We start from the raw sequence: 26,538 nt of genomic DNA, 5'->3' as shown, positions 1-26,538 counted from the left end.
TGTCAGATTAGTATCCCAACTTTCACACATTTGCCTTTGCAGAACATGCGTTGCTATGTGCACACACATTTTCATTGCCATCTTATGGTAAGACAGATAAATTGTAAAGAATTTACTGTCACTCAGAGGATTTCCTAACCGGTGAAACATCCCTTTTGTCCTTGAATCCTTGTTACAGTTGCCTTGAAACTGACAACATCTATAATTCCTTTGTAAATATATTACAGGCTGACAATGGCACATTGAGCAGTCTGTAATTTAGCTTTAAGGCCTGAGTTTCAGTCACCATTGCAGCCAGCGAGTGCTAAAATGGCCCTGTGCATGACTCTGAATGCCCACTATAACCATAGAAATTAAATACAGTTTATTGTTTTTCAAGTGGAATTTGTGTAAATTTTTTAAGTCCATTATATTTATTTGCGTATGCCCATTATCCTTTTTTATTTGGTCTTTTTGCAGAAGTATTTCATATTGTGGTGGTGTAAAAACATTTTTGTGTGGACTGACCCGTACCGATGTGTTGACCATGTTGACTGTGGTGGCTAGGCTTTGGGTGCATGGCTCCATGAGGCTGAGCAGGGTGCAGCGGTGCTGATGGAGCTGTCGTGTGTTGGACCTGAGGTTGTGGGTGGGTAGCGCCTTGAGGGGGGATAACCCCCGTGGCTGTGAAGAATTGGTTAATCGAGGAACACAGGTCGGCCATCTGGGCAGCATCCAGAGACCAGTTGTTGAGCTCAGCCTGCCGCATGCTTTCCTTTAAACCTGACAGAGACAAGAAGCAAGGACAGACTTTGACACACAATTATTCACATCAACTGAATGTGCTCATCGTGTGACATATATTGTATTGGTGAGGTTTGTATGTGACCTGCCAAGAGACAACAGATGTAAATTAGCAGCAATGCTCACTCTGCACATATTTACATTTTTTTACTTATGTTCATTAATGTGCAATATGTCTCTTAAAATACATACAACTTTCTAAAAAATGTTTGTAATATCCCAAATTATAGCTGCAGGACTGTGGGTGAGCAGCAGCCATTTTAGATCGTGTGGTTCAGCCGTTGTAAGAAGGGACTTTCACTGATCTGTACCCTAACAACAGTTTTGCCTGGTGTTATGGTCGCCGTGCTGAGGCTCACTGAGCTATTAAAAAAGATTATGATTCCAGCCAGACTGAGAAGTTGAGCATCAATATGGAAAAAGTTTAAATAAATATTCTATTTGTACTTTGCTTTTTCTGATGCTAAAACACACCTTCACGGCACAGTGTTGCCAAATAACATTTCAGACATGGACCAAAAAAGCTTGTATCTGAGAGTTTTTGTTTAACCCTTTATTGGGCAAATGACCATATCTGTACACTTCATAAGACATAAGACACTGAATTCTCCACACCAATCATCAAAGATCAGGATACAATCAAGCTCCTTCACTGAGAACGGTCTCCAGAATAAAAACTTTTAATACCGACCACTTACTGCTGAATAAATTCAGTTATTTTAAAAAAAAGTATCCAAGCTTTGTAATTTCTTGTAATATCCTCTAATATTATAATAACACTCTTTTCTATGGTTGAAAATGTACATTTCCAAGTATTTCAATGAGTGTCTGATATAGGTTTAATCTACTTTTTTACATTACAAACTATCTTTCACTAACGAGAGGTCACTGTGCCATTGAGCCAAGAGTCGTGGCGTACTGCAGGTATGTTTCCCACTCCCACTAGAGATCTCTGGAGCTCAGACTGGGTATTCATGAGCTTCCTGCTAATCTCTCTCTAAGGCTGTTTTACCCCAAAAGCTAATTTTGGATGGGACCCAGTGGTTCAAACCAATATTTATGGGAGATAAAAGTGCTCTTAATACCTCTTAAGAGTTAACTGTTAAGTTTTGTCTTATTTAGTTTTGTGTTGTTTTTTTTCTGTCATATCTACCATTAGGTATGTGACTGTCTAAATCATGTCCAGTGAACTAAACATTAACAAAGCTTGAGGTGGGCCTTAATTAAATGCTAAATGTTAAACAGCATTATTTTTGTTAAACAGTAAATGCAGTTGGCAAAACCACAAGAACACAGATGAGGTTAAGAGGAGGTGAAATGATATAAGACAGTTCCAAACAAATTGCTTATAATAAAACTTTGGCAAATAAGACAGGTGGGGGCTGGCACAGGAGATGCCTCTGACCAGTATTTAGCAACTGGTGCAGCTCACTTTCTGTGAAGATCAGATGACTGGAATACTGAGTATGACGCACTAGAGCTGATGCAACAACACAATAGTTTTTACTGACGAATTAAAACTTTCAGCCCGAGAAATATTGAAAAAATAAGCGTGCCCCCTGTGGTACCTTTTATTACGCACGAGGTGTGAGCTGTGTGTGCTAATGAGGGCGCATGCAGCACACACTCAGTAGCTGGTCTGTACTGTATAGGGGCTGACAATGGTCATTAATGCTCTTAAGAAAGGGAAGATGGGGTATAGGCGGTGATGAGGGTTCTCAATGCTAGGAGACCCAGAGCACAGCAGCAACAGCCCATTATGCATAACATAGCATTCAACACAGCTATACGTCTAAATAATCTTTGCCTTTGGCATTTACACGAGCGACAAAGATACACTCTCTGTGTCGTCTTTCGTGGTGTCTGTGCTTCCTCCTCACAACAATAACTGCAGCCATTTGTGCGTAAAGTAGTGCCAGTTTGCACCTGCCTTTCAAACATGCTAAACATAGATGCAGAAACAGCCAGTGCAATCAGTTTCATGTTTGGCAAATCACATTGCCTGTGCTACGCTGATCTGTTTGCATCGGCTCCTCCCAATATTTTGTGCTTCCTGGCAGAGAGGCCTATATTGCATATTCATCAAGGGCAAATGCGCTAAATGGACTGCCCACATTTTTTTTGTTAATTTAACAGAATCCTCGGAATGCCCGGTTAGTAAATCAACTGCAACATGTTTTTGCAAGTGCAATCAAGTTTGCACACATTTTTACACACACAAACCTTTTGTAAATCAGGCCCTGAGTATCCCTAAAAACCATGCCTGGCCACATGAAATGAATGAATGAATGAAATGAAATGAAATGAATGAAATGAAATGAAATGAATGAAATGAAAAATACTTTATTAATCCCAAAGGGAAATTCAATATTGTAGTAGTAGTAATTTTTTTTTTTTTTTTTTTTTTTTTTTTTTTAAACAATCACATTAATTAATTAAGGGCTTTGTTCTTCAGCCTGATAGCTACTGGAAGGAAGGATCTTCTGTATCTCTCTGTCTTGCATCGGACTTGAACAAGCCTCCCACTGAACACACTCTGTTGTTTCGTCACGGCGTTGTGTAGAGGGTGCGAAGGATCTTCCATTATCTTCGTCAGCTTGTACAGAATTCTTTTTTTTGATGATCAACTCCAGCGGCTCCAGAGTTACTCCAAGCACAGAACCGGCTTTCTTGATCAGTTTGTTAATTCTTTTCAAGTCTCTGGTTCTGATGCCGCTGCCCCAGCAGATTGCTGCAAAGCTGATTGCACTTTCAACAACAGACCTGTAGAACATTTGCAACATTTTGGTGCAGACGTTAAAAGATCTCAGCTTCCTTAAGAAGTAGAGTCTGCTCTGACCTTTCTTGTAAATGTACTCAGTGTTGCTTTTCCACTCAAGTCTGTTGTCCAGCTGAACTCCAAGGTACTTGTATTCCTCCACCACCTCCACCTCCTCTCCCATGATGGAAACACTTCTATGTGTGTTCTTGTTCCTCCTGAAGTCAACAATCATCTCCTTTGTTTTCTTGGTATTCAAGATGAGATGATTGTCACCGCACCATTTCACAAACTGACCGACCAGTTCTCTGTACTCTGCTTCTTGTCCATCACTGATACACCCAACAACTGCTGAGTCATCAGAGTATTTCTGCAGATGACAGAACTCAGAGTTGTACTGGAAGTCTGAGGTGTACAGCGTGAATAGAAATGGTGAAAGTACAGTCCCTTGTGGTGTTCCAGTGCAGCTGACCACCATTTCAGACACACAACCTTTCAGTCTCACAAACTGTGGTCTGTTTGTGAGGTAGTCGTAAATCCAGGTGGTTGTGGAGGGATCCACCTGGAATTTCTGCAGCTTCTCACACAGCAGAGCAGGCTGAATCGTATTAAAAGCACTTGAGAAATCAAAGAACATGACCCTCAAAGTGCTGCCTGACTGGTCCAGATGAGAGTGGGCTCTCTGAAGCAGGTATATGATGGCATCTTCAACCCCAAGCCCATTACGGTATGCAAACTGTAATGGGTCCTGAAAGGTGTTCACCTGCTTGCTGAGGTGAGCCAGTAAGAGTCTCTCCAGGACTTTCATGACGTGAGATGTCAGGGCGACTGGTCTGTAGTCTTTTGGTTCAGCTGGTTGTGGTTTTTTAGGCACTGGAACAAGGCAGGATGTTTTCCACAGCACCGGGATTCTTCTCTGACTCAGGCTGGTGTTGAACAGGTGCTGGAGAATCGGACATAGCTGTTTTGAGCAGGTCTTGAGAACTCTGGGACTGACACCATCTGGACCTGCAGCCTTGTTCTGGTTCAGTTTCACCAGTTGTTGCATGACTTGGTTACAGGAGACAGACAGAGTGGAGGTGGAGGCAGAGGAGGTTTCAGGAAGTCCTGATGTGGAGGGAGATGAGGTTGTGTCCAGGTCCTTGACTGAGCTGCAGGGTGACAGAGTGGAGGTGTGACAGGAAAGCTGTGGGCTCATGGAGGGTGTGTGGCTAGTTGGGGTTGAAGCAGGAGATGAGCTAAACCTATTGAAGAACATGTTCAGTTCATTCGCTCTGTCCAGACCTCCATCGGTCTGATCCTCCTTTATCCCGAAGCCAGTGATCTTCTTCATTCCTGACCACACATCCCTCACATTGTTTTTCTGAAGCTTACTTTCCAACTTCTTCCTGTAGTCCTCCTTGCACTTCTTCGTTTGTGTTTTAAGTTGTTTTTGTGTGGACTTCAATAACTCCCTGTCTCCATCCCTAAAAGCTTTCTTTTTGATGTTCAGCAGCTTTTTCAGGTCACTGGTGATCCAGGGTTTGTTATTGGGGAAGCACCTCACTGTTCTTGTTGGAACGGTGCTGTCCACACAGAAGTTAATATAATCTGTCACACACTCAGTCAAGGCGTTGATGTCATCTCCATGAGGTTCACATAGGACGTTCCAGTCTGTAGCCTCGAAGCATCCTCTCAGAGCATCTTCAGCTTCATTAGACCAGGTTCTAATAGCCTTTCTAATGACTGGTTGTTGCTGAACGATGGGCTTGTAGGAGGAGGAGAGAAGAACTAGGTTATGGTCTGATCTTCCTAAAGGTGGCAGGGCAAAGGAGCTGTATGCATTTTTAATATTTGCATAAAATAAGTCCAACGTTTTGTTTTCTCTGGTGGAGCAGCTGACAAACTGTTGGAAAGTTGGTAGAGTTGCAGAGAGGGAGATGTTGTTAAAATCTCCAGAGATAGCCACAAATGCGTTTGGATGTTGTGTTTGAAGCCTGGCCACTACAGAGTTAATGACATCACAGGCTGCGTCTGGAGCGGTACCAGGTAATATATATACCGCTACCAGAATAACGCATGTGAACTCTCTGGGTAAATAATACGGGCGGAGACTCACAGCTAGCAGTTCAATGTCTCTTGTGCAGATCTTCTCTTTAACAGTGACATGTTCAGGATGACACCAGCGCTGGTTTACCAGCACCGCAATTCCACCTCCCTTCAACTTCCCGCTGAGTTGTTTATTGCGGTCTGCACGGACCGTCCTGAAGCCGTGTACAGACGCATTACAGTCTGGGATGTGTTCATGCAGCCATGTCTCGGTGAAGCACATAATACTGCACTCTCTGTATTCTTTAAGAGACCTGGTTAGCACCTGAAGTTCATCAATTTTGTTAGCTAGCGATCTCACGTTTCCCATAACAACCGTTGGAAGAAACGGTTTGAATCGCCACCGTTTTTCTCTCTGCCTCGCTCCTGCCCTGCATCCTCTTCTCTTTCTTTTCAACTCCGTTGGGATTTGAAGTGTTGTTTCACTGATAATCTTGAGTTTGGAGAGTTTTATCAGTTGATCCCGATGGTAAACAAGTCTCGTTGCCATGGAGACTCACAATAACAAGTCTTGCAAAAACAGAAAAATATTCAGAAAAATCTCCCGTATAGCACAGCCTCTGACCAGCGTGAAAAATCAACCCGAACAGACACAGATTGACAGCTGATGTCTTAAAAAAGACGGCTATATTGCAAAAAATCACGAGTTAAAAACAGAGCTACTACAATTGCTGCTGCCACCTAGCGGCGCATTCTAGAACCATTATTGCATGCAGACATTACACTGAATAAGACAAGAAAACGCAATCTGATAGTTTCTCCAGATCAAATTTATATTCCTTGCATTTGGTGGCAACAGAGACAGGAAAATCTGTATGTACTCTTTGGAGCGAGCCAGACATGGTGCAGGATGGCGTTATGCCATTGTTAGAGAGGTCAAGCCCCAAAGAAAGAAGAGTTCCAGAGAGCCGGAAGCAGCCTATGTGTTACAGAACCAGCCTTCATCAATCATGTGTGGAAGTTGCTGGCTTTGTGCACTGACCATGATAACAGGCTGTTACTGAGCCGGGACCTAATTGGATTATTTGCATCATACAATTGGAAGGGTGTGAGACAGTCTGTGTGTGTGAGAGAGACACAGAAGCAAAGTGGCAACCTCTCCGATGCAGGATAATGACTTTTATTAGGCCAGCACTATTACAGCACTGGATATTATGATACTGTGCCCCCAGGGTGAGTGTACATGAAAGCACAGAGAGGAATCATAATGGTTTAATCAAAGTAACTGATCGGCATCATAAGCATTTCATCAGTTTGCTCTGTGATGAAGGCAGACTGCAGCAGACAGCTTTATCAATGTTCATCTCGGATGTTTACAGTGATGAAACCAGGTTTCTTGGCATGTGTGTCAGTGCTACCTTGAAACGGGGAGAGGTCTACGTCAGCCCAGTTGTAGCTTGTGGCAACGCGACAGCTCTCTTTCAGCCAGTCCAGGTTGGGGTACCAGTCAGAAGACATGCCTGAGACACATCACAAACATTGTGCAGACAAGAAAATATTATCACTTTTCTAAACATCTGTTGGGAAATCCATAGTGAAATACAGAATATGAGATATCCTTTTTCCAAACTCAAAAGTTAAGGAGAAGCCAAATTAGGGAACATGCAAATTTTGTCAGGAATTGTATTTTTGTTTGGCTTTTATTTTGTTACTTCCTGAAGGCTGTGCTGGTTGTGGTGGTGCTAATGGGAGATTCAACTCAGACTGCCTACTTAAAATCTAGTCTGCAGTCTACTTATTGCCAGATTGTGGTACAACGCCGGCCAATCAACAATTTTCATGGTGAAGTATCGGTTTTGTATTTTAATGTTCCTGTGATTTTGTGTGAACTTCCTTTTTTTAAGAAGAATTCCATTTCCTGACTGGAATACCCTGTCCAAGCCTGTGTTTGCCACACTTCGCCACCACCACCTTTGCCTCATCTACTTTTTGTTAACCCAAGATTCTTTGTTCTTTCAATAAACATTGTTATGTCTTTACCGATCTGCTGTCTGCTTCGCCCTGGTCCAGCTTGTCTTCCCCCTAGCCATAACATTAACATAGACAAATCCTCTGCTCCTTCATTATAAAAAAAAACACTCCACAGATTAAAAAAAAGTCTTTATTTAAGCAGGATTTAAGCAGTGCTGTGGGGCAACACAAATTTAGATTTAGATGTGATTATTTGCATGACATTTTGCAGTTAATTGAAAAGCTATTAAATTTTCTAATCTGCTGAAATTGTGTCCAAATCAATGATTTTGAAGATTAAATATGCTCCATACAAATGTACCATTACATGGTGAGCCTATACCATATAAAGGTGCCTTTGAGTGTCAATGTTATTGAAAGCGTGTGCATGTAAGTCAACTCAGCAGAGAACAACCTGACTGCACATAAAAAACATGTCTTTAAAAGCGACGGGACAACTAATAAAAAATCTTTAACATTATAATGTACCTCGGCCCTGAAAACAAACCAAATGGATTTTCTGTGGGTTGTGGCGAATCAGATTAAATTAGAATATAATTGAACAAGACAGCAAATTTAAAGTGTCTTGAGATGACTTTTGTTGTAAATTGGCACTTATTAAACAAATGACCTGAACTGACCAGCAACTTTCCTTTTTTTTTTTTTTTTTTACTGACTTTTTACTAACTGATTTGGCATTTGGCATTTAGTGTCATTATAACAGATTTTTGAAATCTTGACTAACATATTACTTCATACCATAGTAAAAATATGAATAAATCATATATAAACATTTTAAAAAAAACTAATTTTTCCACAAAATAAATGAGTCTCAGGCTGTTCTGTAAACAACCACTAGGTGGTATGAGTTTACCCAGAAAAAAAAAACTGTTGTCGATTAGCATTTAAAAAGGAAAAGAAAAAAGAAAAAAAGGAAGGAGAATCTTCACCACCTTCACCACCACAAACTAACAATACATTCTCAAGATGTGGATCAAAGACAGGATGGTTGCTTTCATTCATCCATAGCTTGGTTGAGGTGGGGGGAACAAGCTACATAAATAATGTCTGAAAAGTCTGTTTCACTGGCCTGAGTGTTGTGTTGCAGAAAGAAAAAAAAACACCAAAGACTGGGAATGTGAACAGGAAAAGCCTCGGTGAAGCTTTGGAGAAGCCTGCTTGCATTAGTCCAGATTCATAACATGAAATGATGTGCTCTGGGACCTGACAGGGGAAAGGATATAATATAAATGTAATGACTGTGCAGAGACCATGCACCTGGTGCTGGTGTGTTAGCTGAACTCACTTCATTTAGTTGAATAATTTTTATACTAACCTGCATCAGTGTACGTGAAACAGAAAACCCAGTACTGTGGTCTCACCTGTCGTAGGGCAGGTCTGAACTGTGTGACTCTGGTGGGAGAGAGCAGAGTGCTGGGGATGCTGGCCATGCTGACCATGCAAGTGGTGCTGGTGAGAAGACAGATGAGGGTGGTGGGTGTGGTGTGACGTTTGGCCATGGTTGTGTTGGTGGTGGTGGCCGCTGCTGCTTCCTGCACCAGGAGAGTGTTGGTATGAACAGGTAGTCCGAGCCTGCTGACTGGAGTCATTGGGGATACTTATCATACCTGCTGGAATAAAAGGACAAAAAAAAAAAAAAAAACATAAAAAGAGATTAACCAGGTGTGTTTAGTGTAAATCCTGTTCATCTCAGTTTTTCATTCAGATAAGGCACATCTACAATCCTTTGAAAAGTATTTACCTCGTTTAGCATTTTTTCTATTTTTTTTTTCTTTACAGTTAGGAATTAATATTAATTTGAATGGGGTTTGCATTAATTAATCCAACACAACTTGTCCACCACTTTGAAAATGGAAACTGTTAAGTTATAATTAAGAAAAAAAGAAGAAAAAAAACACTGAAAACTTGTAGAGTCCCACATTGCAACAAGTATAGCTGCATATTTGTTTGGCTAATGTGTGTCGATTAGTCTGGAGCAAGAAGCAACTCAGATATCAAGACAGAACTTCTTCAACTCCTTCTGGCTAAATGAATTATGCTGTGGCTAGATTAAAGACAGGGGATTGGTTGTGCCACTCCAGCACACGCAAACATGTCCCTTTAAACCACCTGAATGTTGCTTTAGCAGAATATTAGGCTTGTTAACATGCTGCTGGGTAAACAAGCCTGTTCAGGCCCAGTTCTCTGGAAGACTGAAACAGGTTTCCTCAGGGATTTGACCATTATAACAATATTCATTTTTCCTTAATAATTACAAAATTTCCATGGACACAAGGATAAAAAAAAATCCCTGCAGCATAACACTGCCACCACCATGCTCGACTGTGGGGACAGTGTTTGTGTTATGAATCTATGCTATATGAGATGTTTTCCTTAATGACAAAAAGAGAAGTTTTAGTCTCATTTGACCTCCACATGTTTGGGAAGTCTCTTATACCTTCTAGTAAACATGTTTGTTTTGTATTTTTTTATTAGTGCTCGCCCTTCCATGAGGACCATCTTGGTGAAATGTACACAATAAGTTGGCCTGATGAACACAAAAGGATAATTTTTGCCTCGTTTCTATGATAATTTAGACATTTCCCTGTTGTGAGAAGTTCTGGTGCTTTGTACTCTTTCTCAGGTTTGTTGTGGTGCTGCATTCATTTTTTCATAATAGATTTAAGAGGGACATTCAGAGATTTCTATATTTTTTTTATAACTCAAATCTAATCCATACTTGTCCAGATCTGATGCTTTAATGGTAGTGCAGCTTGTTAGTAGTGTTGTCGACTTTGAGGCTTTTTAAAACATGTTTCTGTATGCTGAGATCATGTGGCGCTATGATTGCACACAAATGGATTTACCTGAATTAACTGTGTGACTTTTACAGGTAACTGACAGTCGCCAGTTTATAATTTAAATCTTCAAACCAAAGAGGTTGAGTACATGCGCATCCACTACTTATTAGTCAAAAGTTTGGGCATTCATTCCCATTCAGTCTAATGGGTAATTCTGTCTCAACTTAACAAGTAGTGTATATATTACTTCACCTATTTGGACCAATTACCTGGTTAATTTATTATAATCCCAGAACCTATCAATTAAAATTACAATCTGTGATGAGGTTAAAAAACACACACACACCAAAAGAGGTGAATACTTTTTCAACTAGCTATATAAATCCCTGAGTATCTAATTATTAAAAAAGAAAAAAGAAAAAAAATGGCCTTGATTCTTTATTAAGCAGGTAAAAAAAAAGAAAAGTTTCTACTTCTTCCTACTATTGTCCTGAGGATTTTGAATTTTCAGAGATAACAAACACTGGCTGTGCAATACACTGCAAACCTGCACCCTTAACAACATAATGAGGTCAGACCAGTCGGTCTCCTGATGCTAGTTATGAAAATCTCTTTTTGACACACACTTATGTACACAGTCTTCCCCATCAACTCATTGATTTCAGATTTTCTGTGCAGTATACAGCAGAGGATTCCTGCAAATAAAGTAGTTTCTTGCATGCACATGTTACCCCAAGAGTGTGTTTTATCTTCTTTACTTTTCATCATGGATACTGACAGCTGCAGAAACTTCCTTGTTAAATTTTCAAAGATTGCTGCACTGTTGTACTTTTACTTGGTTGTTCTCTTGTTGGTTTTAGCAGAAGAAAACACTAGTTTGTTTTTCAAACTTTAACCAAACTAGAATTAAATGTAAAACTAATTCTTGCAAAGTCTTTAACAGCGTTCAATTAAAAACAATTAAACACTTGAAATTAGACAAGTTGAACTGTAAGAAATGTTAGTTCAAAACTATAAATGCAAGCCAAAGCTAACCTTGGGTTTAATGGATAAGAGACAATGGAAGAATTCCTTAATACAATTAGTCTCCTTCTTCCAGTCTCCAGGTCAGAAGTCGTAAAAAAGACTTCTTACTCTTATCAAAACTTATAATCACAGATGAAATACTGACATTGTTGAACCTGTTCTACCAAATTTGTTGCAAATAAAGCACAATGTGGGATCCACTTTAGTCAGTGTGGTGCTGCACAGCCTCAAGAAAAAGTACTATGTTTTTATAACAATATAGCTGGACAATATAGTACATGGAGCTCAAAGGAGGTGGAGATATGAATTCAGTCGACCTTTAGGAAGTTAACCTTCTTCAGCTGTTTTTGTCTCCATTTAACAAGGCAACACCACCTGACTCAGTTGCAATTAGCTGAGTATAAATGATATGCTCTGTGGTGTTGTTGTATGATTTTGACTTAAACTGTCAAATGCAATACCTTTTGACAGTTTCCTGCAAAGCCTCATGATTAAGGTCTATTTCAAGCATCTGCTAATTCAATTTTCATTCTCATTTTCCTTCAAGATGTTGCATCAGTTTTTTTCCCCCTCAGCTAGTCTTTTCATTGTCTGATCTTTTTACATGCACACACCCCTGACCACAAACTGAAGGGGACCTTGTCAGAGGGTGAATTCAGGCAGCAGTTGCGGAGCTCAACAGAGCGCATCAATCTCCTCGGTTACAGAACATTCATGGAAGTGTAGGGGGAAAAGAAAGTGAGAGGAGGAAGGTGATTGGAGGGTGGTGGGGGGTCCAAGAGGGAGAAGGCCTGGTGACCTGAAAGCTTGAGGAAGCAATTAGCGAGATGCTTCACAAACTTTAGAACCAATCTAATTAGCTGCTATCAAAGCTGCAGAACCCCTTGCTCTGCTCCACTACAGATGTGTTGGTGAATTTTTTTCTCTCCTTCTGTTGAATTCTTGCTCTTAATTGCCTTTACTCATTTGACTGAGCGAGCCGTAAAATGCAGATATGCGGAACAACAGATTGTTTGTTTATTTAAATACAACAGAGTGGAAGTAGTGTATGGTGGGGGTTAATATTGGAATGCTTGCTATGAAAGCAATGTTGAATTGTTTGAATTTCAGTGCAAGTTTAAGCGTGCCTGTTAATTATGTGCATGGAGCCTGACATAGAGGTTAACAATTGTTTTTGCGTTAACGCAGCACCTTATTGCAGATATTGGGCATGCTCACATGAAGTTAAAATTACCCGCAGTGAGGGCTGACACCCACCTTGCTGTGAGAAGGACTGCTCAAAGACACACTTGTAAAGGCTGCGGAAAGAAGCGCTGAGGTCCTCAAAGTCAGAGAAACAGAGCTGCTTGTCCCGAGACTCTGGGACAGGTAAGCCGTACTGGGGCTGTGGAGGCGGAGGAGGGGGCGGCGGGGGTTGAGGGGGTTGCTGGAGGCTCAGGGACTGGGATGAAGGCTCCGAGTGGCTACTCACCTTCAAGACAAAGAGAGGAGGGACAGATGTGCTGTGAGGAGGGCAAAAGACATACAGAGAAAATCAGCCAATATGCTGGTTTTGTTTAAAAAAAAAAAGCAAGCTGGGGTCAGATGTTGGCAAAAATGACAGTATAATGCTAATTTTGAAATTGGAGAAAAAAAGACACTTTCCAGCAAAATTATAAATATGTTAATCCTCTAAAAACACAATTACAATGGCAGACTATAGTTGAATCACACTGAAATTCTCATCTTTACAGCAGTAACTATTGCAATACACATCTATGTGTAACCATGTTCATTTTGGTGACTATATTTACAGATTTATTATTAGACTTTTTTAGCATTTTAGCACCATTTATCCAGATGATATCAATCTCTGTACTTTGTTCTATTAGTGTCTGGCTGGACATACAACACATATATGCTATCTAACTTTTAAACTACATCTGAATTTCTGACATTTACAAGGTCATGTAGGTTAGATTCAGCAATATTTCAACTAGTAGAGCTGACTATGAAATAAAAAAGTAAAAATCAGTATTAGTCATATTCAGTTAAAAAGAATTGGATCCATTTTATCACACTGCGTTGTAAATATATTTTTATCATTAATAATGATTACATAAAAAAGTCTGCCTCTCAGGATTGTGATCAAAACAAATTCAGCTTCACTAAACAAAAAAAAAAAAAAAAACTTTGTAGCCACTCATTTTCTTCCACATAAACAAAACATGTCATTTTAAAAATCTTGCCTTATATTGTGACTGCACCATGTCTTCCTCAATCATTTCATCCTAGCTGTCATCCTCCTTACCGCGAACACAAGAAATCTGCTGTGATCAGTGTGCCCCCGCCAATATAAGCCAGCTTATAATGATGCATCACCCACACATTTACCTGCACCTAATAATGGCGGCCTCTCCTGTAAACTCTCCTGGCGTCTCTGAGATCTCTGCCTGCAATTTCACCAGTAATCACTGTCAGTCAGGAGGGTATCACCTGCGCCAGGTAATGAGTCAGAACTAAGCCTGATCCCAGTGGACTAAACCAGAGATGAGGTCTAAAACGATGGAGAAAGAGGGGTGGAGGAGGCGATGCAGGGCAGAGGAAAACAAAAGATGGCCTCCAGAAACAGGAGGTTAACGAGATGAGATTGCACTGACCTTTGCTAATGCAGGTGGGAGGTGACCGGGGAAAAATGATTGATGGTAAAAAGGTGAGCAGCTGTTAAAATGGAGAAATAATGAAGAGCTGTGGTTTTTCTGTGCTCCAATGATTTTGAACCACGTTTTTGAACAGACTAGACTTTAAAATTGTGTTATATTTAAGAACACTTTAAAAAAATGCAAAAACAATAAAAAAATGTCATATTTAGACTGGACTAAAAGAAACTTTAATGAATACAACAGAATGAAGCTGAATTATAGTGAGAATATGAAGCAATACAAAGGAGTGCAGCAAAAATGTCAAATTCTTTCTTGTTCCCAAAGGTTTACTTACTGATAGCATGAATATACATGGGTTAAATCAGGGATCTCCAACTCCAGTCCTCGTGAGCTACTGTCCTGCAGGTTTTAGGTGTCTCTTACTACAACACACCTCTGCACAAGCGTGTTAATCACCCAGTGATTTGAGTCAGGTGAGTTGCATCAGGGAAAAATCCAAAACCTGCAGGACAGTAGCTCACAAGGAGGAGTTGGAGATCCCTGCATTAAATTAAAAAACTGGCAAGCTTAGGGAGTGCAGAGTATAAAAACATGACAAGAGGTTCTCTTTTTTGTGTCTAAACTCTAGCCTGATGGAAACACTACAGGAAAAGTCATTCGAACACCCAAAGGATTTTAGATCTAGAGCTCAGTTAAGTTAACCTTAAATAAATCAAAGATATTTTAAAAAGTTATTTGGTACCGATACAGCTGTTCCTGTTAACAAGGCTAAATCAACCAGATCCCTGTATAGATGTTCTACACTGGAATGGGGGAGTCTGGTAACATCACCCAGTGATATGGGAACAGTAGTGCTTGTGACTGGAGGGCCCTGCAGGGGGTGCTGAGGTCAGCAGAGTGTACCACCATACGTACAACACTCCACTCTTCAGCAGGACATCTTCACGTGGAGGACAACATCCAGACCGACCGATTGACAAACCCTCATCATCATAATAACAGTATGTTCAAGTGGCTGAGCTCTGGCTGGTGCCTAGGGCTCATCAAGGCGAACAAAGACAAACTCAGGAGGAGCTTTTCTCGAGCCGTCAGGACTGCTAACTCGATCCCACAGTGACACTGGCATTGTGTCCTACTTTCTGCTGCAAGACCATATGTCATTTAATCATGTTACTGTAATAGCATTACTCAGAGGTTCATATGCTGCACACCGTATATATATATATATATATATATATATATATATATATATATATATACATACACAGTAGTGTTTATAGCTTGCATATTACTGCACAATCATTGCACTGTGCTTTATTACATTTATTCTTTTTTAGTTTTTTCCCGTGTTATTTCTATTGGTGTTAAATGGGGGTGCACAGCCTCATGGCCAAGGAACGACTGCATTTCACTGTCATCATGTATGTGCATGTGACAAATAAACAACTTGAACTTGAGGTGAATCCAGTTAACAGGTGTCAGTCAGTGAGGTGGTGTTATAACATTGGCATGCTATTTTAGGCCATCATAGTGTCTTTTAAAGTCCAAATTTCTCAATATGCTAAATAATTCTGTCAGCAAAACAAATATCTTCAGCTGTAGGTACAAAAAGGGTGTTTAATGTGATATTATCGTCATTAAACCTTAATAAGTGAATCAAGGTTGATCCCTGGAAAAAGACTAAATGTTCCCAAATGTTTATACAAAATTTTACCACTTCAATCTCACAAGCTTTTCTCTGAATATTACCTCCTGTCTGGCTCCATGTGTGGTAAATCTTGGCCCTTTGCCTTAACAGAGCAATTTATTGTCTACCACAGTGGTTTTCAAACTTTTTTAAGCCACGACCCCCAAGATAAGATGTGTTGGTGTTCGCGACCCCCAGCCCCACGCGACGACTTAGTGATTAATTGTGTGATGTATCAAATAGGTGATCTTGCAGCATCTTCTAAATGGAAAACTGTCAGAATGGTCATAAATAAGGAGGATAAAGTAGTTTTTGTCAGTTTCCTGTTGTGACAAGGTACCAACATCCCCAAAATCAGCTTCTCTTGCTGAGATAATGTCAAATTCAGAATTTAAATTTGACATGAGTACTAACTTTGTTCTTCATGAATTAACGTGTTAAAAAAATTAAGGTGATCATTTCAAAGATTTATCTCTTCATGAATGGTTTATTTTGACAGCCCCGGTAAAAATCCCAAATTTATTTCATAAATGCAGGGTACATATTTTTCAAAATTATCTGGCAACCGCCAAGGGGGTCCCAACCCCTCGTTTGAAAACCACTGATCTACCAGACACACTCACACAGCGCTTGAGGTTAATCAGTTCAAATAGCTGTAAGACATGATGAGTAATAATTTCAACAGTCCACATAAAATTTGGAGTCACATTTATCTGTCAGTGAGCTGCCAGGTTCAGGGTGTACTTCACTCTGACAAAGATTGTATGACCCATAACAACAGACAAGAGGGATGGCCTTGATTGAAATAAGGCTTGATGTGTCCTGCGTATGTGTGTGTGTGTGTCTGCATACATACACAGCATGTGGAAGCTTCTAAGAGAGTTAGTGTGAGCTTGGTGGTTACCTTCTTTTTCTCAGGCCTCAGACATAAATAACCACAGTTTTATGCAGCTTAACACAGGCTGCGTGGCATGTGTGGAATGCTATGATTGTCATCTTCCCAAATAAAAATCCAAAGATGGAAAATGTTAACAGATTACAGCATCCACACTGTTCGCATCTCAGCCATGGCTCAAACTAAACTAAAGCCATGAGCATTTCTGACATGAACGGTAAGCAGTGCCAGTCAAAGCACCTTGTGATGCCCTGGGCAAATCTCATCATTGGGTCTCTAAAACAATCAAAAACTAGTACAAATGTATACTTATAAATACGACAATATAGACTAAAACTAATGAACTGATGCAACCAACAATAAGATAAGGAATCTTTAAAAGAAAAGATGAATTTGAACATAAGAAGCAAATGTTTAAAAAACTTTTAAACCTACAATTTAGATTACTAATAACACTGAAATTTGTGGAAATTATTTCAAGAAATTCTCATGTATTCAAACTTAAATCAGTTATTATAAATGAAACATGCTTATTTTAGTGGTTGCATCAATGTAGTATTAAAATATGAAACATGTATTCGGGGTGTATATTTTAATATATACAGAACTTTAATGAACATTGAATGATTTAGTCATTTCAGTTAAATTCTAAATCAAGCGATCACAACTCAAGAGTTCCTACACTATTCTGTATAGGACTCAGAAAAACAAACTTTTTACAGTTTAGAATAAAAGAATAAAAGACATACATTCTCTTAAATTTATTTCACTTCTTCTTCTCTTAGCTGTTTTTTTTAACTTGGCACATAATGGCTTTTACCTCACAATTTTGAACACTTGTCTGAATATATCCACGTTTCTACAACTGCACCCCTCAGCAGATGGCCTCCAACAGAAAGGACTGGTTCTGGGTAACCATCAAGGAAAAAGTTCTCACAGCTAAAATCTTTGCTGGTTGCATTAACAAATATTAGCAACCAGACATGTTTCAAATTAGTTTTTGTGCAGGTAGTGAATTACAGATATATTAACAGACAGATAGCATGGCTACCTTTTATGACAATGGTATATTTCACCCCCTTTTTTAACTCTATAACGCCGTATGTATTTGATACATATAGTTTCTGAGACTTTTTGCATTACTTTATGGTAAACACTTGGCTCCAAACCCTGTTGTTCTTCTCCCTGATGGATACAATAATAATACAATAATGCATTACAATAAATTTTGACATATCACATGGTAATGAATGGTAAATATACAAAATGTTATTGAAGTTAATCTTTTTTTTTTTTTTTTTTTTTTTTTTTTAAATTTTGTTTAAGCCCCAAATAAAGACTTTGAAAATGAGACTCTTCTCCCCTTTTATTCTTGGGCTTTGAAGGTTTCAATATCAATGACTGCATCTGATATGCTCACAAGTTCCAGCAGGGAAAATGTCATCTCTTCACTTTTCATATCCTTTATGGTTGTTAGGAGAGTTATCGCTATGCAGAGATTGTGCAGGCAGTAGCTACACTGCAGCAGCAACAAAAAGGCTGGTGGTGTGAATACACACAGGTTTATGCACAGCAGCTGTTCAGCAAAACATGTGCAATACACATTCCACTTTGTCCGAGTGAAGATGGCCTTAGGGCCACAATATTTCCTGTGATGAACCAGTTTGCATAATGTCACTTCTGACCTGCTCTTGGTAACTGAAAAACACACCTCATTCACATGGACCCCTCCCAAAGTTAAAGTGAAGGGGTTGCGTCACAATAGTGTGGGCTCATTTAAATATGAGGATACTAGTGCACTTCTCAGAAAGTCCAAGGAAGCAGAAGCTAGAAATGCTGCAGAAGATCACATTTCAGACAAGTGAGCTACAAAAAGTACAGTACTTGACGCCTGTCTTACCTCCACACAACTGGCCAATCACATCATTAGGTGGGTGTGAATTTTAGATTGTTAGTTTGATAAAGTTAGAGAAATAGAGATGCCCCTTATCTGAAGTCTGAAAGGTGTTAGGTTTGTAGGCTTCCAGTACTGTTCCAAGTGGAGAACAAAATCTGCTTCATTAGACACACTTTCACCCAGGCAGGAAGACAAAAACATTTTTAATATTGATTTGCTGGCAAACCATGTGTTTGATTTGAATTGTGTTTGGACTCAGATTTGTTTGTGATGGAGTGACAATAAAATTCAAGTTCATCTTTTTTCCCTCTCTTTTACTTTGGGGCCAAGCCTCGATCAAATAATCTCATACAGGTTTGGACTTTATTATGAGGTGTTTGACCCTGAGGGATGCGAAAAACTACAAACATTATTTAGAGTCAGCTGCAAAGTAAAATTCAATTCACAAGGCAAATATTCAGTGCTTACGGTGGCCACAACAATTGAGTTTTTAGTAAATAAGCATTTCATTTGAATTATCACCTCAGAAAACAGAATGATGATTACAAATCTTTTTAGATGGGGTCAGTTTGATTTGTTTAGGCTTTGAAAATTATTTACATGGCAAACACTGATAGAAATGGCCTGTTTGGACATTGTTTGCGTAGACGTGGCAAAGTACAACAGTAAAGGGCTGTCTCCTTTTTAACTTGACACCAGAATCTAAAAAAGAAAAGAGAAAGTACTTTCTTTAAACACAATAAATGTCTTCTGCTAAAGACCCCTAAAATTAAGTCTGAACATCAAACCAAAATAGAGACTTTCCACAGGGAGCTGCAGATCCAACGCATGTTGTTAGCTGGTTCCCACCTTCTCAGCTGCTAAGGGTGCAGCACACACCTTCTGCACCCACTGAGAGTCTGGACCAGCCACTGAATCATCCAGATTGTGTCAGAATCAAGAGTAGACAGATCGTGTAAGAAAAATCATCTGAACGCTGGTAGTTATTTGCCAGTTGACTATGAAAAACCAGATGAGAAGTGGGAGAAAGCGTAGGCCTGGCTGAGGTAAGGCGGTGTGTGGCAGGCCAGCTTTTGTTCCAGTAAAGACAAACATTCCTTTGCAACAGTTATTAGACTTACAGCCATAACAAAGAGAGGATCTTACTGGTGTGTAGCTGTGTACACTGCTGCCACTGCTGACGGCAGTGTTGAGGCTGTTAAGGTTGACGGACGCCAAATTCTGCTCCGAAAGACTGCTGCTCAGGCTCCCACCAAGACTCCCAGGACTCTCACTGCCTTCTGCCTCAGGGCTGTACAGTGCTACCTACACACACCAAACAGATTCCTGTTAACATGACTACAAAGGCTTTCACACAGGATCAACATTTTTAAGGTGATGGACCAAATACATCCCCTTTAAACGGCAGTGAGTTATAAATTTATTGTTCTTTGGGCCAATTTTTGGGCTTGCCAAAACATATCAGAGTGAAACAAACACTACCCACATTTAGAAGTTGCCCCTTCACCATTAAGTTGTTTGGCAACTCATCAGGAAAAACAGAAATTTAAGTGTTAAGTCTGTGCAAATTAGTAACTACTGCTCCTGCATAAAACTTGCCGTGATTAAACACTTTAATTTAGAGAAAACCTGGAGCCTTAAGAAATGAGAGAAGCTGTACTGCATTACTGTCTGATGTGGTGACAGATCACAAAACGTTTAAAAGCAGTGCCTCTGGATTATGTTGAACTGAAGCTTCTCTTGTTTTATTTGACTGTCAGGATTTGTGAGGCAGAGCGCCAGCATTACCTCCAGGCTACATTTAATTGTAAAGACAAATGTGAAAACATAGCCTTCGGGTGAGACGGCAGTAAAGGGTCTCTGGGGCAGTGCTCTACCCCGTGGATCACCTTGTAGCGGGGAAAAAAAAGAAGCTTTTTTTGAGTTGTGAGCATTTTTCTGTTTTGGTAAAATCTGCAGTAAAAGAACATTTAATTTGTCTTGCTGTGACACTGCTGTAACAACAAAATGACTATGCAGTTGATTAAATATTTAGGATGTACATGAATGCATAAGAGAAGGACAAAAAGACAATATTGTAGTTTTAAGAAGGCCTCAAATTTAGTGTTTTTTTTTTTTGTTTTTTGGAATTCATGTAAAAACATCACAATATCTGGATGTAATAATAACTAAAACCTGTCTAAAGAAAAATATTTGTTATTCTGATTTCCTAATATCAAGTAATAGGAATGTCTTTTTCAAAAGCACTGACATTCTCCAACGCAAACAGAATATCAGTGAGCAAATGTGTTAGAGAAGAGTCTCTGACACACTGCTGGGCCTGCAGGACACCACCTGTCTGGATGTAGGTGGATATCACTGACGTTGGCATGAAATGAAATGAAATGAAAAATACTTTATTAATCCCAAAGGGAAATTCAATAAGGCATCAGCATCATTATCATCAAGGTCTTCCTCACCCTGTTCTGAATCATTGTTACAAAATGTGCAGTGATGTTCGAGACACATCATGTTTGAATTTTTGCAGGAGTAACATGAAACAAGTGCAAACTAACACATTAAAGATAAATAAAAAATGCTTTCTTTTGTGTCTGTCCACCTGCTGCATGGCTGAAAACGCTGTAAAAAAAACTGCAGCATGGCGGTGAATGAAGCTGTCCTTGAGCTTTTTCTGCTGTCAAATATCTAATGAAACTGACACATTTTAAAAGTGCTTTCAGTATCATAACCTGAGGAAAAGATCAAAATCTAATGCTCAGTTCACAAAGAGATGAAGCTGAAAATAAGCACTGGGAACCAGCACTTGATATTTGAGTTTTCAAATCACTAATATGAATAAAATGAGTACATGGCTTTATAATAATAGGGAATGAAATCTAAGTAAACTTCTTGTGTGCTGAAAAAGTCATCTTAAAATATTTTAATGTTAACAAATTCTGGGAACTCTGAGTCAGAACCTGTTAAAGTGCAGAGTGGAAAGCTATAAAAGCTCGTCAAGTCCAGAGCTTCACATAACATCCAAAACAAACATGCGGAGTTATGTGAGCTGCTGCTGGACAAATCTTCTCTTTGGTCAGGGTGAGACGAAGGGGCCACCTACCACACATCACAGTGTATGTGTGTGTGTGTTAAATCAGACAGGTGTCAGAGGTCGCAGCCGCTGCTTGATCTCTGACCCTCATATAGATGGTCACACCCTGTTTGGCATTTTAGGCAGAATGTGGGTCTGTGTGTGTAAATGTGTTTAGCTTGGGGGCTGAAAGTTAATGCTTTTAAGTACAGTGGCAGTTTCAGCCTCTGATGGTGGAGAAAAACATACTCTCTGCTCATATACTTCTCAGCAGTCACAAATGACTACAACTTCTCAGCTACTTCCTTTAATAAAACATCATTATACAGTATTAAATATATATGTATACCTATCTTTTATAACCCTTAAAGATCAGACTATCTTGGATCTTTTCTACTATGAATGCAATGTGTGATCAAGACAGAAAAATCTCAGCTTTTTTTTTAATTGCAAGGGCACTTTTAATTACTGAGATTATGTGACCAAAGCACACACATCCACACCATACCAAGGTGGCAGGTGCCGAGCTAAAGAAGTGTACAAACAGTAACAAAAGAAATCTAGAAAGGACGGCTCTCTTCTAAAGACAAAGATAATTTTGTGTTTATTCTGCTGCGACTGCCTTCCATCTGTGGCTAAATTCAAGCTGTTGGTACTGATACAGAAAGATCTTACTCTATAGCCGGTTCTGGCAGTGTTTGGTGTGAAAGCAGCAACTGTGGAGCTGTCAAATAACCAATACACTTCTGTAAGGTTTGGGCTACTGTTGGCACGGAGACGCATCTTGTTAAGCTGTAAGGAAAAAAAAAACACCACCAGCTCATCTATCTTTGCTGGAAGATTTAATGAAGAATTTTCAGCAGGAGATTAGATCATCACAGAGGGAAAGATTAATCTGTTCTATGTTATATTACAACCTTTTATTGATTAAAACCATAAATAATCCAAGTATTTTTATCTTCCTTTTAAAAAAAATTAAATACTGAAACGCATAAGAAACAATGCAAGAAAAACAATGAGATGCAGTCACTTTACTAGTGTGAATATAAAATAACTGGCTACTTTTTAGCATTACCCTGGATTTTTCTAACATTTTACTGCTCTATGTGGCTGCTGAAGAATATTCATATTTCATGATAGTGAAGATAAATAAACTGCTGATAGCTCACCTACTCTTAAGAGTAATAAAGATAAAAAATACATCTCTGACCTGTTGCCACCTACATTTGAAACTCAGTAAACCTAAAAGCCTTTCAAAATGATTTTGTTTGGAAAATCTAGTAATTAGCAAGATGAATAATATTATTTTAAATTACGACAAGGAACTTGGTGATTTTGAATGGCAAAAACCCCAAAAATGATGTATGCATTGGCTTTCCCATTATGAAGTTTCTTCTTTGAATTAGTTTATTATTGCCAATATGGAGGAAATAACACTGATGGAGAAACAACAGTCATTATCCTTTATTTCACTAAAGTACAAAATCTACTTTGTGTCTTAAAATCTGCTCAATCATGAGGTATAACTTCTTATAACCTGATATATTCAAAGTTCTCAGTTGCAGTCCCCCCCCCATTAAAAAAAACTCTTCCTAGATGTCTAGCTGCTGTCCTACCTTGTTAGTTACAGCATTAATGGCCAAAGTTGGGGACGCTCCTCCTGACATGATGCAGTCCATTCTCAAAGACTCTGATTCTAGACTGTAAGGGGTTGATGCCTGCAGAGAACAGAGTGGGAAGGAAGATCTATGAATCAAAAATAATATTTACATGGGACGTAATTCGCAGTGTAGATAATACAGTAAATGCTGCTGCTTCACTTTCAGGCTCACACAAACTGAGATTAGTTAACACAGCATGAGCATGAGCAACAACTTTTTTTGTTTTTTCCTTCCCTTTTTTATTGTTTGATCAAACTCAATGGGTTACCCAGATTTTTAAGTCCCATCAAAGTTTTCCAGAAGCTGTAGAGTGGGCTTTAGATAATGAAATGGGAGTTAATTCTTCTGAGTATTTGAACATACACCACATGCTAATGAAACACATTATTCTTTCTAAGAATTACACTAAGAGAAGTTAATTGCATCAATTAATTTGATAAAAAAAAAAGTGCAATAAAAAAAAAGAAATAACCTCATTCAAATCCATACGGAGTGTCATCACATATTTGCCTTTAAAACATTTTTCCGTACAAAACCTTTCAGTTTACTCGTTAATTTTAGCTCCAAAAATTTTATATTTCTCATCTGTGGATATCCTTTGAAAAAGGAGAAGTTTGTGTTTATTCTGATTCGATTGCCTTCCATCTGTTGCAAAATCCAAGCTGTTGGTATTGATATGACTGCCGGTCTGACTACAAGCTCAGCACATTGATTTAAATCAGTAAATTGCACACACCCCTGGGAGACAGGTAAAATATATTTCTAAAAAAAACATGATAAAGAAAATACAGAAGCAGAGAGCATTGCTCCTGGTTCCTCAGGAGAGAACAATAGGAAGAAAAATCATTGTGTGGCAAATTTATTACTTCTTAAAATTATATAAACCTTTTGTTAACTTCATTCAGCTATTTTAAGTTTATTTATTTAATTGCAAAAGGCAGTAATATTAATCATTTATCAACAACGGGATCATTGGTGATAGCATAAAGTCAAGCAACAGATAGTATAAAACACTCAGATGGAGACCTTTAAATAGTAAATGCAAGGCTTTTCTGTTAATTCATATGCAAAACTATTTCAAATTCAGTCTCCTGGTTAGAAATATCCAGAGGAGTTTCGAAATGAGGAAGGAAATGAAATGTGACAAAGGTTATGAAAAATTTCTCTTTGCTTCAAGCTCATGATTCCTCAGTGAGCCTCCTGAATCACCACCATGCCCCGGGCTCAAAACCGTGTGAACTAGTCGAAGCAAGCTTCATGTAAATTGCCGGACACTTAAGCAGCCTGGAAAGTGGGCACATCGCTTGGACATGATAAGATGAATCAAGCCATCCTTGTGAATTATTCACACATCTAAAATGTATTTGGCTGCAGTTCATCCTCTGCTGTCCTCATCAGGGTCAGCACTATATGAAGACATGAGGAACCATTCAGAGATCAATAAGATCAATGTGTGTGTGTACATAATAAATAAAATGAGCAAGTTTTTTTTTTCTTTTTTTCTTTTCCACTTATTGTCTGACTCCTTTCAGGGTTCAAGACAGCTTCCCTGCCTTCCCAAACTGCTTACAGTAAGAGGATTGCTTGGTAACAATACAATCTTTAATTTATGATAAACTCCCAGTGAAAAGGGTTCCCGGTTCCCTGGTGAAGGCACTTAGAAAGAAGACAACACAGAGGTGAAGAGGAGTGAAAAAGGCTTGTGAAAGAAGGGGGGAGAGGGAGAATAGGTAGATAATTGAGTGGTGACAGACAGGCGGATGGTGAAGCAAACATAAAATGAATGAGAGTGATTATTCCAACGGAGACGCAGGTATTACGCTAAATGTACACTGCCTGCATGCACATTATTACAATGTATTCATGTGACTGACATTTAGCCTCACCGGCAACTTCAAATCTTTTAACTGTGCAGCCAAGGTGGAACAAAATCCCAGTGAAAACAGTAACGCATTTTTAGTCCACCTTTTTTTTCCACACAGTAATACTGCCATAAATCTCCCAGTTTCTCCTCAGCCCATGTGACAGCCCACAGAGTGTCTGCCAGCGCTGCAAGTGAGGCGTAAGAAAAAGGGTCGAAGGGCCCATCCATGTAAGACGAGATGACAAGGCTCTGAATTAATTAATGTTTGTAATAAAAAAAAAAAAAAAATTGGTGGTGAAGAAAATATGTCTAACGGCAGCCCCGGGGCTTTCTGTGGTAATTAACTGGAACACAAGCCTAGAATACTCCCTCCTCCCCCTTCTCTCCCTTCTCTTACTTCTTTTTCTCTCCTTGCAGCTTGACTTTTTCCCTCTACACCCTCTCTGCCTCAATGGTAATTTCTCTTCATTCCTGCATCCCTTCTTTAACACTTCTATCCTGTAGCAACCCTTTCTTTCTTTTTTACCTCCAGTGTACCTCCAATGAGCAACCATGACTGTGCACTTTGCCGCTTGTCGCCTGCCTGCTCTCCCTCGAGACGGGAATGCTAAAGCAACAATATGGGCAGAGAGGGAGAGGAAAGTGGCAGATGAACAGAAAGATAATGATCATGTTGCAACAAACAGTGACAGAGACGCTGGATGAAAGTTTTAGAGAGGTGTTTGTGTTGTTGCATTAAAGAAAACCTGCTGTACATCAGACGACTGTACATTCAGAACAATCTCAGTGGGTCAGTCTGATCTAGAAAATGCAATAAATAAAAAAAAGACAGAGGTGTATGACATTAGAGTCAAAGCCTTCCTGTGAAATAGCCTTTACTGAGATGTTTCGATGCAGGAGATCTGCTGATTTTATTAACTGGTCGCTGAACCTTGGCTGAAGGGAGTGATGTCATGCTACCTTTAGTCTTCCAGAAATGCCAGATGTCAACATTTATCGCTGAATTAAAGCCATCTTAACACATCTGTTTAATCTTTTTGGTATTTCCTGCAGGGCATGTAGTCTTGTTAACTATACAGGTGTAAAAATTTAATATTTGGAGCTTCTTTCTGAAGAGAAAAACATTTCTGCACAGCAACTATGTCTCAAGAGATATATACTGGCATTCAAAAGTTTGGGCAGAGTCTACTGTTGGTGAGAAATTATGACCTGATTTTTTCATAGGTATATTAGCAGATGACGCATTTAGCATTTAATAGTTTAAAATAGCAAAAGCTTGTAAATGCTTTTTTAGACCAGCTAGGAGTCATTACATTACTGCTCTTGCATGCAATGTTCTTTTAAGAGATGCAATCACAGAATACTGAAGATGCTGAGGAAACTGAAATGTAAAGTCCATGGCAAAATGATAATTTA

The 26,538-nt window shown here is 39.2% G+C and overlaps 1 protein-coding gene across 6 annotated transcripts in view; it reads right to left on the bottom strand.

Annotated features, from left to right (window-relative positions):
- The window catches only part of LOC121652109 (forkhead box protein J3-like), an 80,690-nt gene that overhangs the window by 4,965 nt on the left and 49,187 nt on the right, over positions 1-26,538 (bottom strand). For 3 of the 6 annotated variants that reach the window (XM_042004683.1, XM_042004684.1, XM_042004682.1), the window contains 6 exons: positions 23,214-23,315; positions 19,674-19,832; positions 12,664-12,877; positions 8,962-9,210; positions 6,988-7,089; positions 508-762 (listed from right to left, as the gene is read on the bottom strand). In XM_042004683.1, the coding sequence (XP_041860617.1) occupies positions 508-762; positions 6,988-7,089; positions 8,962-9,210; positions 12,664-12,877; positions 19,674-19,832; positions 23,214-23,315 (1,081 nt within the window). The remainder of the gene's footprint in view (positions 1-507; positions 763-6,987; positions 7,090-8,961; positions 9,211-12,663; positions 12,878-19,673; positions 19,833-23,213; positions 23,316-26,538) is intronic. The other 3 variants (XM_042004687.1, XM_042004686.1, XM_042004685.1) reach the window with 3 other exon arrangements.

The sequence above is a fragment of the Melanotaenia boesemani genome, chromosome 13 (genome assembly GCF_017639745.1).
Source record: "Melanotaenia boesemani isolate fMelBoe1 chromosome 13, fMelBoe1.pri, whole genome shotgun sequence".
Lineage (NCBI taxonomy): Eukaryota > Metazoa > Chordata > Actinopteri > Atheriniformes > Melanotaeniidae > Melanotaenia > Melanotaenia boesemani.
This window is presented reverse-complemented; position numbering and strand designations above follow the sequence as displayed.